Source organism: Erpetoichthys calabaricus, chromosome 1, assembly GCF_900747795.2.
Source record: "Erpetoichthys calabaricus chromosome 1, fErpCal1.3, whole genome shotgun sequence".
NCBI lineage: Eukaryota > Metazoa > Chordata > Cladistia > Polypteriformes > Polypteridae > Erpetoichthys > Erpetoichthys calabaricus.
The window spans coordinates 113,246,794-113,259,257 of record NC_041394.2 but is presented as its reverse complement, the minus strand read 5'-3'; the positions used below and the strand labels follow the sequence as shown (position 1 = coordinate 113,259,257).

Sequence of the window (12,464 nt, the reverse complement as noted above, 5' to 3'; positions counted from 1 at the left end):
ACTTTGAGTTTGAGAGCACTTTACTCTGAAAGCAGAAAAAAAAGTTTGAGTTGCAAAATGTATAGGTCTCATCTGGCATGAGAGCACAACGGAGATGCCCAAATATTTAAATAAGAAACATACTTTTACGTGCTCTGTGCTGCAATAAGACTTGCCATTATCACAGTAAGATGAATTTTACTTCGGCATTATGTGATACAGATATATGAAAGCAATGTTTGTTAGGCTGGGCATAATGACATGACTTTCGGTTTAAAGTGAAGAATAAACAGAGTCATAGTCCAGCCCTCTTCAGTACGAATAAAACACTAGCATATGCAACAGAATTTCATGATATGCAACTAAAATTGTATAATTTTTTTTGATGCGGTCACTCTATAACATTATCGTGCTGCATTACACTCTTGTAAACACATGTAACGTTAGTGTGTGTGTTTACAAATAATGGTTTTGAAGAAATATAAGTCCCTGTCCAAGCAGAATTTTTTTTTTAGCCTTGTGTGCAAAGGAAATCAAAAATTTAGTCACGGATGATGTGCTGTGAGTTTCACCGCTGCACTGTCTCAGAAAGACGTATCGCTTATATTGAGTCAAAAGATAGGAGCAGGGTGGAAAAAATGAACGTTACAGAGCAGATGGATATCCAATCTAGAGGAAGATGCGATAATCTTAAAGTACTACTGCAGAAAGCCTAGTTTAGCCGACAAAACAGACTTTGTGGCAGGATTACACAATTTAAAATGGGAAAAATTTAACAGCACATTTCCAATGGCAAATGACATGCAGCAGGCTGCAAGCAAATGTGCCTAAAAATCTGTAGTAATAAAAGGTTTACAGACACAAAACAAAAAGATGAATTATGGTGCAAAAATATATGAACTTTCAGATAAAATAAACTCAGCATATTATATCGCAAAGGAAGAACTGAGTTTCACACAAATGAAACTACTTGTTTTGCTGCAAAAGGAAAATAGGCTGGGATTTGCCCAACATATGGCAAAGATATTCGTTCAAATGTTACTGCAAACTTACAAAACTAAAAAATAAAGTCATGTTGATACAACACACATTCTTCTGTGGTGGAATATTGTGGTAGTCAGATATTTACATGATGCTTTGCTAGTAAACCATCTCTTTCAAAGAAACAAAAAAAAAAAAAACTTACGGGTTTAATTTTCAAGCGTCTGTTTAGTGTGATTCTGAATGCATAATCCAAATTGCAAGTTTAGTTAATTTATTTAAAACTGTTCTGCTTTTAAGGAAATTTTGTGTGTTCATTGGAGAACCAGAGACAGAAGTGCTACTACGTTTATTTCTTTTTATTTTAAATGTATTTTATAAATGTTGTATAAAAACCTATATTTTCTGCCTCACTCCGCACTGTCTGTGCAATGTGGCCGCAGAGAGCTTAAACAACTCGGCACATCCACATAAAAACGACAAGGGGTGAGCTTTCTTGAAGGCTTTTACTGGACATACCTCGTTGTAAACTGAAATATACTGTATACAAAAGAAACATGCAGGTGTACAACCAAAGACAATAAAGAATGATTTACAAAGCAATACATACCAGGCAGTACACATTAAACAGTAAAGCTTTAAAAGACACTTACAAGGCAAGTGATTTCCACGGTTGGATCAAGACAAAGAGAACCACGTAGACAGAGGTTCAAATTGCTGCGTACCTCAACTAGCCAGACCCATGGGTTTATATACCCAAAAGGTACGCTTCGGACCTGACTGAAACAAGAGATAAAGGGGTGCCTACGTGAGACACATGGGGTGTATTGTATTCAAATGATTATTTGGCGACCTACATGCTTTATGTAAGACATTTATGACACCACTGTGAGTGTGGGACGTGACTGACAGGTGTGTTAATAAATAATAAGATGAAGAGGGAGCACAGCTCAACAAATAACAGCTAACAAGATGTGGGGCAGAACACTTTATTTTTTAAAATATCTACAAGTAGTTAGTTTTTTAAGAAATACATTTCTGAAAATTTTATGCAAATCATTTCATGCACATTGTGTTTAATTTCACATAAATTTTTGTTTACAATACAACTTTTCAATTAATCGACAAAATAATTAGCAGATTAATTGATTATCAAAATAATCGTTAGTTGCAGCCCTACTCAGATTTGCATTAATATGCATATCATAGTGAGTCATTTTTATGACTTCCATGGTTTTTTCAATCAATCGTTTTGGAAGTTTGTACAGTGTTGCTGTTTACACAGCCTTTATTGGATAGTACTTTTGTACTACTAATGTTGTTGCTATTTTTATTATTACTGTTATTAATAGTATTTTGTGCAGAATATTTATTGGTTATTTGTGGTGTTAAAACAAAAAATCATCAAATAATAAAACATTCATTAACCGTCTAACCTACCTTCTTCTAAGTGGTAACCATGGCTATGTTATACAGGAAATGCATTTACGAAATATGTAACCAGCACTGCTGTAGTTGATATTTTTTATCAAAAAAAGTATTTAAATTTACAGCAAACAAGCCAAACAGGCACATATTAAAAATGCCTTAAATGTAATTTGATTTTTCCCAGTTTTAATTTAAAAATTTTAATTATGTTTAAACATAAACACTTTAAAAGAACCAAAAAATGCTTTTCTGAATACAGTGAATTATACTTTTTTATTTTTTTAAATGGAATCTAAAACTGCTCAGTTGCATCGGCTGTTGTAGTGGACTCTGAGTCACATTACGGCCAGTGTCTAAACTAAAAATACTGTGTTGGCATTTGCAATTTTTGTTTTTAGTAACAATTTATAGTTAAGAAGCATGCATAGATTAAAAAATATTGTATGATGTTCATAAATATTGATTTAAGTTTTAATTTTTATTATTCTTTGTTTATAAGTATTTGTTTATTGTTTTCATTATTTTTTTGTATTGATATTTCTCAATGAAGATATATTCATATACAGTAATCCCTCCTCCATCGCGGGGGTTGCGTTCCAGAGCCACCCGCGAAATAAGAAAATCCGCGAAGTAGAAACCATATGTTTATATGGTTATTTTTATATTGTCATGCTTGGGTCACAGATTTGCGCAGAAACACAGGAGGTTGTAGAGAGACAGGAACATTATTCAAACACTGCAAACAAACATTTGTCTCTTTTTTTAAAAGTTTAAACTGTGCTCCATGACAAGACAGAGATGACAGTTCCGTCTCACAATTAAAAGAATGCAAACATATCTTCCTCTTCAAAGGAGTGCTTGTCAGGAGCAGATGTCAGAGAGATAGAGAAAAGCAAACAAATCAATAGGGCTGTTTGACTTTTAAGTATGCGAAGCACCGCAGCACAAAGCTGTTGAAGGCGGCAGCTCACACCCCCTCCTTCAGGAGCAGAGAGAGAGAGAGATAGAGAGACAGAGAAAAACAAACAATCGAAAATCAATACGTGCCCTTCGAGCTTTTAAGTATGCGAAGCACTGTGCAGGCTGTAGCTTCAGGAAGCAGCTGCACACAGAAGGTAGCAACGTGAAGATAATCTTTCAGCATTTTTAGACGAGCGTCCATATCGTCTAGGTGTGCGAACAGCCCCCCTGCTCAATCCCCCTATGTCAGGATCAGAGAAAGTCAGCGCAAGAGAGAGAGAGAGAAAAGTACGTTGGGTAGCTTCTCAGCCATCTGCCAATAGCGTCCCTTGTATGAAATCAACTGGGCAAACCAACTGAGAAAGCATGTACCAGAAATTAAGACCCATTGTCCGCAGAAATCCGCGAACCAGCAAAAAATCCGCGATATATATTTAAATATGCTTACATATAAAATCCGCGATGGAGTGAAGCCGCAAAAGGCGAAGCGCGATATAGCGAGGGATTACTGTAGTCATATTTACATGATTTTGCCTCTAATTGGCCATGTTTTGTGCCGAATGGGATTAAGCTGATGTCACAGAGTACTCAGAATACGCATTTGCAGACGTTTCTGTTTGCAAAACCATTTTGTTAGAGACAGGGCTTCACTAGTGTTGCATGATCTCAAAAATATTAATCAATTTCTTCTTAGGTAAATTCTGGTAAGAATAGCTTATTAGTTGATTACAAATAATATAACCTTTATAATTAAATACCTAAAAATTGAGTTCAGAAATATCATGTACTTTAACACTAAAATGCAGCATAGTTTCATTTACCCCAGGAGTCAAAAACGTTCTGTCTAGCCCTTGTACAAAAACCTAGACAAAAGCTGGGGTATCACCTTGGTAAACCCATGTACTTTTGGAACTGTGAGAGGAAAATAGCACGACTTTACAGACAGGAGTCCAATGCAGAACTCTACTTACTTTGTTACTTTGTAAAAAAAAAAAAATTATTAACTGCTGATGATATAGATCGTTTTGTCTGTGCTGAAATTCCAAACAGAGAAACCTATCCTGACCTCATTAAAAAGATTCAGCATATTGGGACTCGCAAGATTACAAATATTGTTTTTACAGAAGTTCTGAAATAAAAGTGAAACTAATGAAATAGCAACAATTCAAAGAAAAAATGAAAAAAATCTTAAGTGTGCTGCTTTCTTCTTCGCTTATATGTCGACATTTAATTTATAATGTACTGTCCTTATACGCTTTATATACGCTGAGAGCCCTGGATCTGTGTGTGCTCAAATCCTTCACAAGACTGAATGTTTTGCTGCCTATTGTCCTATTTGATAGATTGTAAGTAGGGCGTGTCTTTGGTCTCGTGGGTCTTTAAAATGTGCCCCGAGAAGATCACGTATTGTAGACTTGCTTTTTGCTTTCCAGGACAGGATTTCTTTTTATAATAGATAGATAATATATAGATATAATAATATAGATATGCCAGTAACGGCGCACTGCACAATAACATGCAGTGAATACACTTGAGTATTCATAGTTTTCAGTTTATAAAATAAATAAAACCGTCAGATCAGCTGTCCCATTAACTGTTTATGTGACATTTATATGACAATAGTTAAAATGGCTTAAAAATGTTGCATCTAGTATGGGATTTTTGTGAGCATTGTATCACAGGGCATGCAACTATGCTGTCTTTCTCTGTACATTTAGCATTCGTTTGTGCAGAGGTTGATGCGCTTGCTGCTTCCTGAGCAGCTCTTCTTTTCTCCACCCTAGCGGCTCGCTTCTTCTCTTCTTTTGTCGGCATCTTTTCGCATTAAAACTGATTAAGTCAGTGTTTGTGTTGCTATTCTTAGTACGTTTTCTTTAATTTTTCACTTAAGCTGGCACTTAAGTCTTCAATCTGCCTCAAGAATGATTAAGCTATGAAGAGGTAGGGGATGTGACAGCGAAGGTGGTAGGAGATGAGAACGGTACCTGTACGCATGTGCCGCACGGCCACCCTGCTGGCTGCTGCCAAGAGTTGATTCTACAATAAAATTAAAAGTGGAATAACCCTGGAGGTCAATCATCAACCTGAAAACGGTTAGTAGAAGTCACATTAGTATATGTGTACCAAATTCCAGATAAATAGGTCAAATGGTTTGTGAGCTACAAGGTTATTTAAAATCCCTGACAGACAAACGAACAGCCGCGATAGCGTATTATATATAAAGATAAATAAATAATGAAACACAACAACATTTTTAAGCCATTTTAACTATTGCCATATAAATGTCACATAAACAGTTAATGGGACAGCTGATCTGCTGATTGATTCCACAATGGTTTTATTTGTTTATTTTAAATATTCATCAAATGTTAATGCCCCGAAACTGTTAAGAACATTTTAAATAGTGATACCCTCTCCATGAATATTTCTTTCCTCACATTCAGTTCTTCTAGGATAGGCCCGAGTCCACAGTTACCTGAATTGAATGAGTTTTTAAATGTTATAATTTAAATTGAAAAATATGACTCTTCACTGTGAGAGTAACTTTAATGAACTATTTCTGTTTAATAAACTGTTTTCTGTTTTACAAAGCATATAAGCAATAGTTACCGTTTTGAACTACTTGAATCTGGAATGTAATCAGCAGATGGTTAAAATGAGATAAAAGCATCTTTCTGATTAATAATAGTCAAGTATATTTTGCTGTAGGTGATTTTTAAGAGATCTTGAATTTTTTCTCATTGTGGTTAGTTTGGTTTACCATGGAGTGATTGACTTTAAAACTTTGTGAATTTGCTTTGTAACCCCCATCTAGTATGGGATTTTTGTGAGCATTGTATCACAGGGCATGCAACTATTCCTTTTTTTTTTTTTTTTTTATATATATATATATATATATATAAACTAAAGATGAACTATTGGCGGTGCCTGGTCCTCAGTTGATAGTCTTAAAAGGTTGGCCCTCATTGCAGTTTGTAGCCATTGTCTTACCTAAAAGATGAGCTGCCCATGCTCATATTCTCCTTGCTACATCTTTGGTTAGATCAACTTGTGTCCTGTGGAAATCAGAGTCTGATGTGTTACATGCTCGTACTTCATTCAGAACTAAACATAGAGAGAGAACATAAACGTAAAATGGACAAGGAAGATCAAGATAAGGAAAGATAACCATCCTTCCTGATTTTCTGTCTTATCACGATTAAGCAAGTCGTATAGTATGAGAAGTGAACAAAATTTTTTGAGCCTGAACTTAAACTAATTTGCTGTACTGATTTTGCAATCAGCAAAGATTAGCTCCTGTGTAGTAGAATACATGAATTACAAATTTCTTACATTTTTGGTTATAATATATAATATATATTTGTCTCAGAAACAATGCAAAAGTAAGTATAGTGCGATCTTTTAATTTCTATCCCTAGAAAACAGTATGAATTTAGAGATTCATTCTTACCTAGTCATTGTGAGCCTGGACTATTCTCTTTCATCCACAGTCAAGAAAATGTCTTTTAGAATTATGCTATGATGGGATATCTCTCAAAAGTGACCCAAATTCTGCTTGGCTTTTGGTATTGGTTATAGAAGAAAACGTTTGGCAATGACAGACAATTATAGGGGTTAGTGTCTGGTCAGTTGAATCCATTATTCCTTTAAATATGAGCAAAGTCTGCGCATATTAGATGCCTAGATTATTTACTTATGAAATAAATATCACCAAATCTACTATTCTAAGGAGACTTCCATGCACATTAATTTCAATGTGGAGAAATTTAAGAAACATTTTGTAACTCGGGACAAAACTTAGTGATATTACAGTGACCCACAATGAAAGCCGTGGAAGCATTGTTATCTCCAACACCAAATTAATTAAATGGACAAGACACTGCCAGCAAGATCGGTTCATAATTTTAAGATGGTGAAGGTGTAGTCTATATTGGTTATGTTCCTCAGTGGTTCCACTTGGCTGGTCAATGTGATACTACTTTGCTTTGGAATTTGTGAGTGGCATGCTTTTTGATCCTTGAAACAAGTGTTTGATGTTCACAGGGATTATGTTGAAAATTAAAACTTGTTTGGTTTTACCAGTGTTGCTCTTGATAGGTCAGGGTAAAAACTGATCATCTCTCATATCTTCTTCAATCCATGGAAGTTCCTTTTTGTTATTTTTCTTGACTGAATAATTGTCAAGTACAACCATTCAGTGTAATTCATCAGTCACATGGTCCTTTATATGTTAATAGAATAGAAATAAGGATCAATCCATGTTAGGGAATGCATTTTTATTCTCGCAGCACTGTACATTTAATGTTTAAAAAAGCTCGAAGAAGATTCTTTTCAGGTGAGTACCTCTATACTATCACTACCTTATATACTTGTGCACTAGTAGTATTAGATTTTTAAATGTTAATTAAAGTTAGTAGAATTACTACATAACATACTTAAAAGCATTCTAAATGTGTACTTTTGTGAAAATCCTGAATGATGGCATACAGGCACTGTAAATCTTCTCCACTCCCATGTGGGGTGCCCACGGGCATTTTTATTTCAATTGTGTACTGTGAGCCAATGGTAAACTTGAAAGATATAAGACCTTGCAGATATAACTACTGAATTGTTAATGGAAAGTGTAAAGATATTCACAGTCATTTCTTATTTTTCCACTTAATGACATTATAGCATGCATCTCTTCACTGTATTGTTTTTTGTCTTCAGATCTTTAGTGAACATTTACTGATCATTAGCTTTATGATTTTTTTAATCTGTTAGCCAGGGAAATAATGTAGATGAACAAAACTAATTTGTAAAATAACATTCTGAACTCCAATTGAGAATCAATTCAGAGTCACAGTTGACCTATCCTAGCAGCACTGGACAGAGGTTAGGGAACAACCCATTATAGGCTGCCAGATTATTGCGCATGCCCACATATACATATGCACATAACTCACACAAAGGCTCATTTGGAATCATCCGCTAACCTTTATGTCTTTAGTGATGTAAGAGGAAAAAACGTTGCACAAGGGAGAATATCCAGGTGCAGGTTTCAAACTCAGGATGCTGGATTGTTGTGGCCACAGCGCACTATTGTGCCTCCATGCTACCATTAATCATATTATGTTATTGTTTATTTATTACTTAGATTTTTTTTCCCCCCCAAAATCTACCTGTGGCCAAGTCAGCTAAGCAGGGCTATGGGGTTGAGGCATAATTACAGCTTTGCACAGTGCATCAGATTTACTCATTAACAGTCAGTGTAGTAAATTAATTTCTTGATTTACTCATTAACAGTCAGTGTAGTAAATTAATTTCTTAATGCCCTTATAGTGTTACTGTAATCTGATTTTATCAACAGTAGATGTTTGGGGGAAAAGCCAAGAGTCAGTTGTGTTTAAGTGGGGCTTACTAGGCTTGTAAAAAATATATTGGCACAGAACAGTGCAATAGGCTAATCAAAGTGTAGCAAAGGACGTAATGATTAACAAATTATAAGCTGTGCTGTTATCTTTTTGGTTTTTGTTTTGTCTCTTTATTGATCCATAGATAATACATTTTTAAATCTATGGAATTTCTGTATATATTTAACACACATATTCTAATGTTTATATAATGTCTATTTTCTTTCTGCATTTTAGCCCAAGTGATAAATCTTCAGAATCCCTTAGTATAGGGAATGGAGATAATTTACAACAGGTAAGTAAGACTTGTTTATAATCAATAATGTGGCTTGTTATACTGTGGAAATCAGAAGATACTGTCCCTTTGTTCATCTCATTTGGCATTGTCCCAGGATTTTCAAACTGGTGCCTCACACTAGAAGTAAAATAGCAAAAAAAAAAGTTTTTTATATGTTTATTAGCACGTAATTAAGGTGTAAGCAGGCAGTATGGTATAGTGGTTAAGGCTTTGGACTTCAAACCCTGAGATTGTGGGCTCAAGTCTTGCTGGTGACATTGTGTGACCATAAGTAAGTCACTTGACCCTGCCTGTGCTCCAATTAGAAAACCGAAAAATGTAACCAATTGTATCATAAATGTTGTAAATTGCCTTGGATAAAGAATCAACCAAATAAGTTAATGTAAATATAATGTACATGACAATTTTAAACCGCTGGTAGACAGATTTTTTTTAAAATTAATATTGTTTTCATCCATATCATAGAATCATAGTTCTTAGACTACCTACCCACTGAATAGTTTACTTAATTTACTATAAAGAAATGTGCATATTGTATAATTTGAAAACTTGAGCATATGCAGTATATATTCGTTTGGTATTTAGATCATGTAAGAAGGTATTTGTAAATTTTGTATTTGCTCTTATTTCAGATTTCCAGTAGCGATTCACCATCACCTCCTCCTGGTTTACCAAAACAAAGCTTGGTTGTTCCCATCAGTGCATCCAATCACAGTGCACGGTCTCCATTTGAAGGAGCAGCGGCAGAATCACAGTCTCTCTTTTCAGACAACAGTAATTTTCGACATCCTAACCCTATCCCAAGCGGCCTTCCACCTTTTCCCAGCTCTCCTCAGAACAACACAGACTGGCCAACTGCACCAGAGCCACAGAGCCTATTTACCTCAGGTGACCTGCAGCAGCTTTTTTTTTATGTCAATTTCCAGATGAATTCTTAAACTGACCTTTTCATGTTCTGTCTCTTATGGATTTCTACAGATTATCACTATTTTAAAAGTAGGCGTCTTTTTGTGTGATGTTTGTATATTTTTCACTTTTTTAGAAAATTTGTCTTGGGAATTAAAATAATTGCTACAGGGGTGTGTTAACCTTAGACTTAATTCAAAGTGTGCACTGAACATTCTTATGGGTCTCTCTTTTTCTTAGCAAGATCATTTTTTAGGAGTAATCAATGAGTAATGAGTGTAATTAAACAATTGGTATCTAAGCTGGATACAATGCAATCAAACTGTGTACATATTATGATTGTGTTTTTCTTTTTCACTTTTTTTCAGATCACTTCAGCACTTTCATTCCAAGGCTATATTTACTGTATACTGCTAGACTAAAAACACTTTGCCAGTTTGCATTAGATATACTGTATTGTAGGAATTTTTACTCTGCTTTAAATCCTTTCATATTTTACATCAGTAAACAACATCAGTAATAAAAATAAAAACTTTACTGGAATGGGCTTGAGGAGCCGGTCCACTTAGCAATATACACATAATCTGCTCTTGAGCAAATCACATGTGTAAGTGCCTACCATAGCACTTGCATTTACCATGTTTGTTTTCCCTTAAGTCAAACTGTTCATATACAATTATGCAACATCTTTGTTTAATTTTTCTTTTTTCCTCTATTTAGATCAGTTCTGCTCTTCAGCAAATCACGTGTGTAGTGCCTACCGTAGCACTTGCATTTACCATGTTTGTTTTCCCTTAAGTCAAACTGTTCGTATAAAATTATGCAGCATCTTTGTTTAATTTTTCTTTTTTCCTGTATTTAGATCAGTTCTGCACTTTCATTATAAGACTGCATTTGTGCAGGCTAGACTAAAAACACAAAGTCAAGTTTTAATTTTTTGGTTGACTTTTTTAAAACTCTGATTGCATCCAGCAGGGTATGCATGCTCCCTGTAAATGTGTGTGTGTGTGTTTTTTTCTTTTAATTGTAATCCTTCTTGAGACAATATATCCCTCCCTTTCTATTGTCAGAGGAATCAGAGGCATGGTCCTTGGTTCGGGCAGCAGGGGATGTCTTCCATCCATCTACCATCTTTCCATAGGAAAGGCTTCAATGACTGTCTGAGCTATATGCTCTTTTTATACGCTTTCTTGCTGACTTTACATTATCTTGCATTAAGACATTGCCTGTTAGCCCTTATTAAGTATTAATGGGCCATTGCTAACAAGTTAATAATTAGTATTGGCTCTTTTTCATATCTATATTGACCAAAATATTTTATTTTACAGAAACTCCAGTAGTGTTCCTTGTTTTAGTAATCTGGTTGACCCTCCATTAATTTTTAGACTTCATGTCTTGCTGATCACCAATATTTTAAGTCTCCATTTACAATGATAATTCTACAATCTGCAGGGTTCTGCCTATGGCTTCATAGTGAATTAAGACAAAGTAAAACACTCATGTTGAGCGCTATTGCTGCAGTCTATGTGTAAACTCCAATTTATACCAACAGTGCAACATACAGATCATATTTTGCAAAGCTACAACTACCAGTTTCAAGTTTGATTAGTACTTCAGACTATAAAAAAGTAAAGCCATATACTTCACTGAAAAGTTAAAAAAAAAAAAAAAAAAAAAAAAAAGAGATTGGATTACAAAAACTTGATCCTTGGAACAGATACCTTATACAGTATTGTTAATGTTGACCCCCTCTATAGGGCTAAGACGTTTCATTTCAAGATTACAGTTAATCAAAAATAGTACATAAATTATGAACTACAGTAATACTTATTTAAAATGAATTTAGGTAAATTTTCAATTAACTGTTTTCCTGCCCATGTCTGTGAATGTTAAATATCACCAATGCAGTGGAGAATAGCAACTTGGAGTTGGTGTTGTAAAAACTCTCAATTGTACATTTACAAGCTTGGCTAAAGTGCAGTTAAGTATTGTTTATTTTCTACTGCAGTTGTAGACAACCTTCTTTAGTATTGCCTTCTCTCCTAAATACTGCCAGGCCTACATGTTCACTGTCCTAAACACATTAGATACATAATCAAAAATAAAAATAGCTTACATGGTAAATATAATAGTCAGCCAAGGTGTAAAGTGGGTTTTTTTTAAGGTTAATTAAAACTTAGTACATCACTCTGTAAAATAAGTGCAGAATAGAATTCACTTAAAATGTTAAAATATTTCACCCAAAGAATACATCTTAATACATGGATGTCCATTGCAGCTGTATGTGATATTCAGAGACTTGTTGGTTCTCCATGTTTTCCAACTTTTACTCTGATGAGATCTTTTTTGGTCAACTGTGCTATCCAGCCACTTTAATTATAAAACTGAATATTCATTAATTTTCAAATCGGGTCATGCATTAAAGGGACAGAGCCTTTCTCAGTTCTCTGCAGTATGAGGAGTAGGACGATCACGATCATGAACAGGTTACCAGCCTAATGCAGGGCACAGTCACAACA

The 12,464-nt window shown here is 34.8% G+C and overlaps 1 protein-coding gene across 5 annotated transcripts in view; it reads left to right on the top strand.

The window, feature by feature from the left end:
• Window positions 1–12,464, top strand: part of cnot4b (CCR4-NOT transcription complex, subunit 4b) — a 202,555-nt gene that overhangs the window by 140,368 nt on the left and 49,723 nt on the right. For all 5 annotated transcript variants that reach the window (XM_028805271.2, XM_028805263.2, XM_028805255.2 and 2 more), the window contains 2 exons: window positions 8,979–9,036; window positions 9,672–9,927. In XM_028805271.2, coding sequence (XP_028661104.1) covers window positions 8,979–9,036; window positions 9,672–9,927 — 314 coding nt within the window. The remainder of the gene's footprint in view (window positions 1–8,978; window positions 9,037–9,671; window positions 9,928–12,464) is intronic.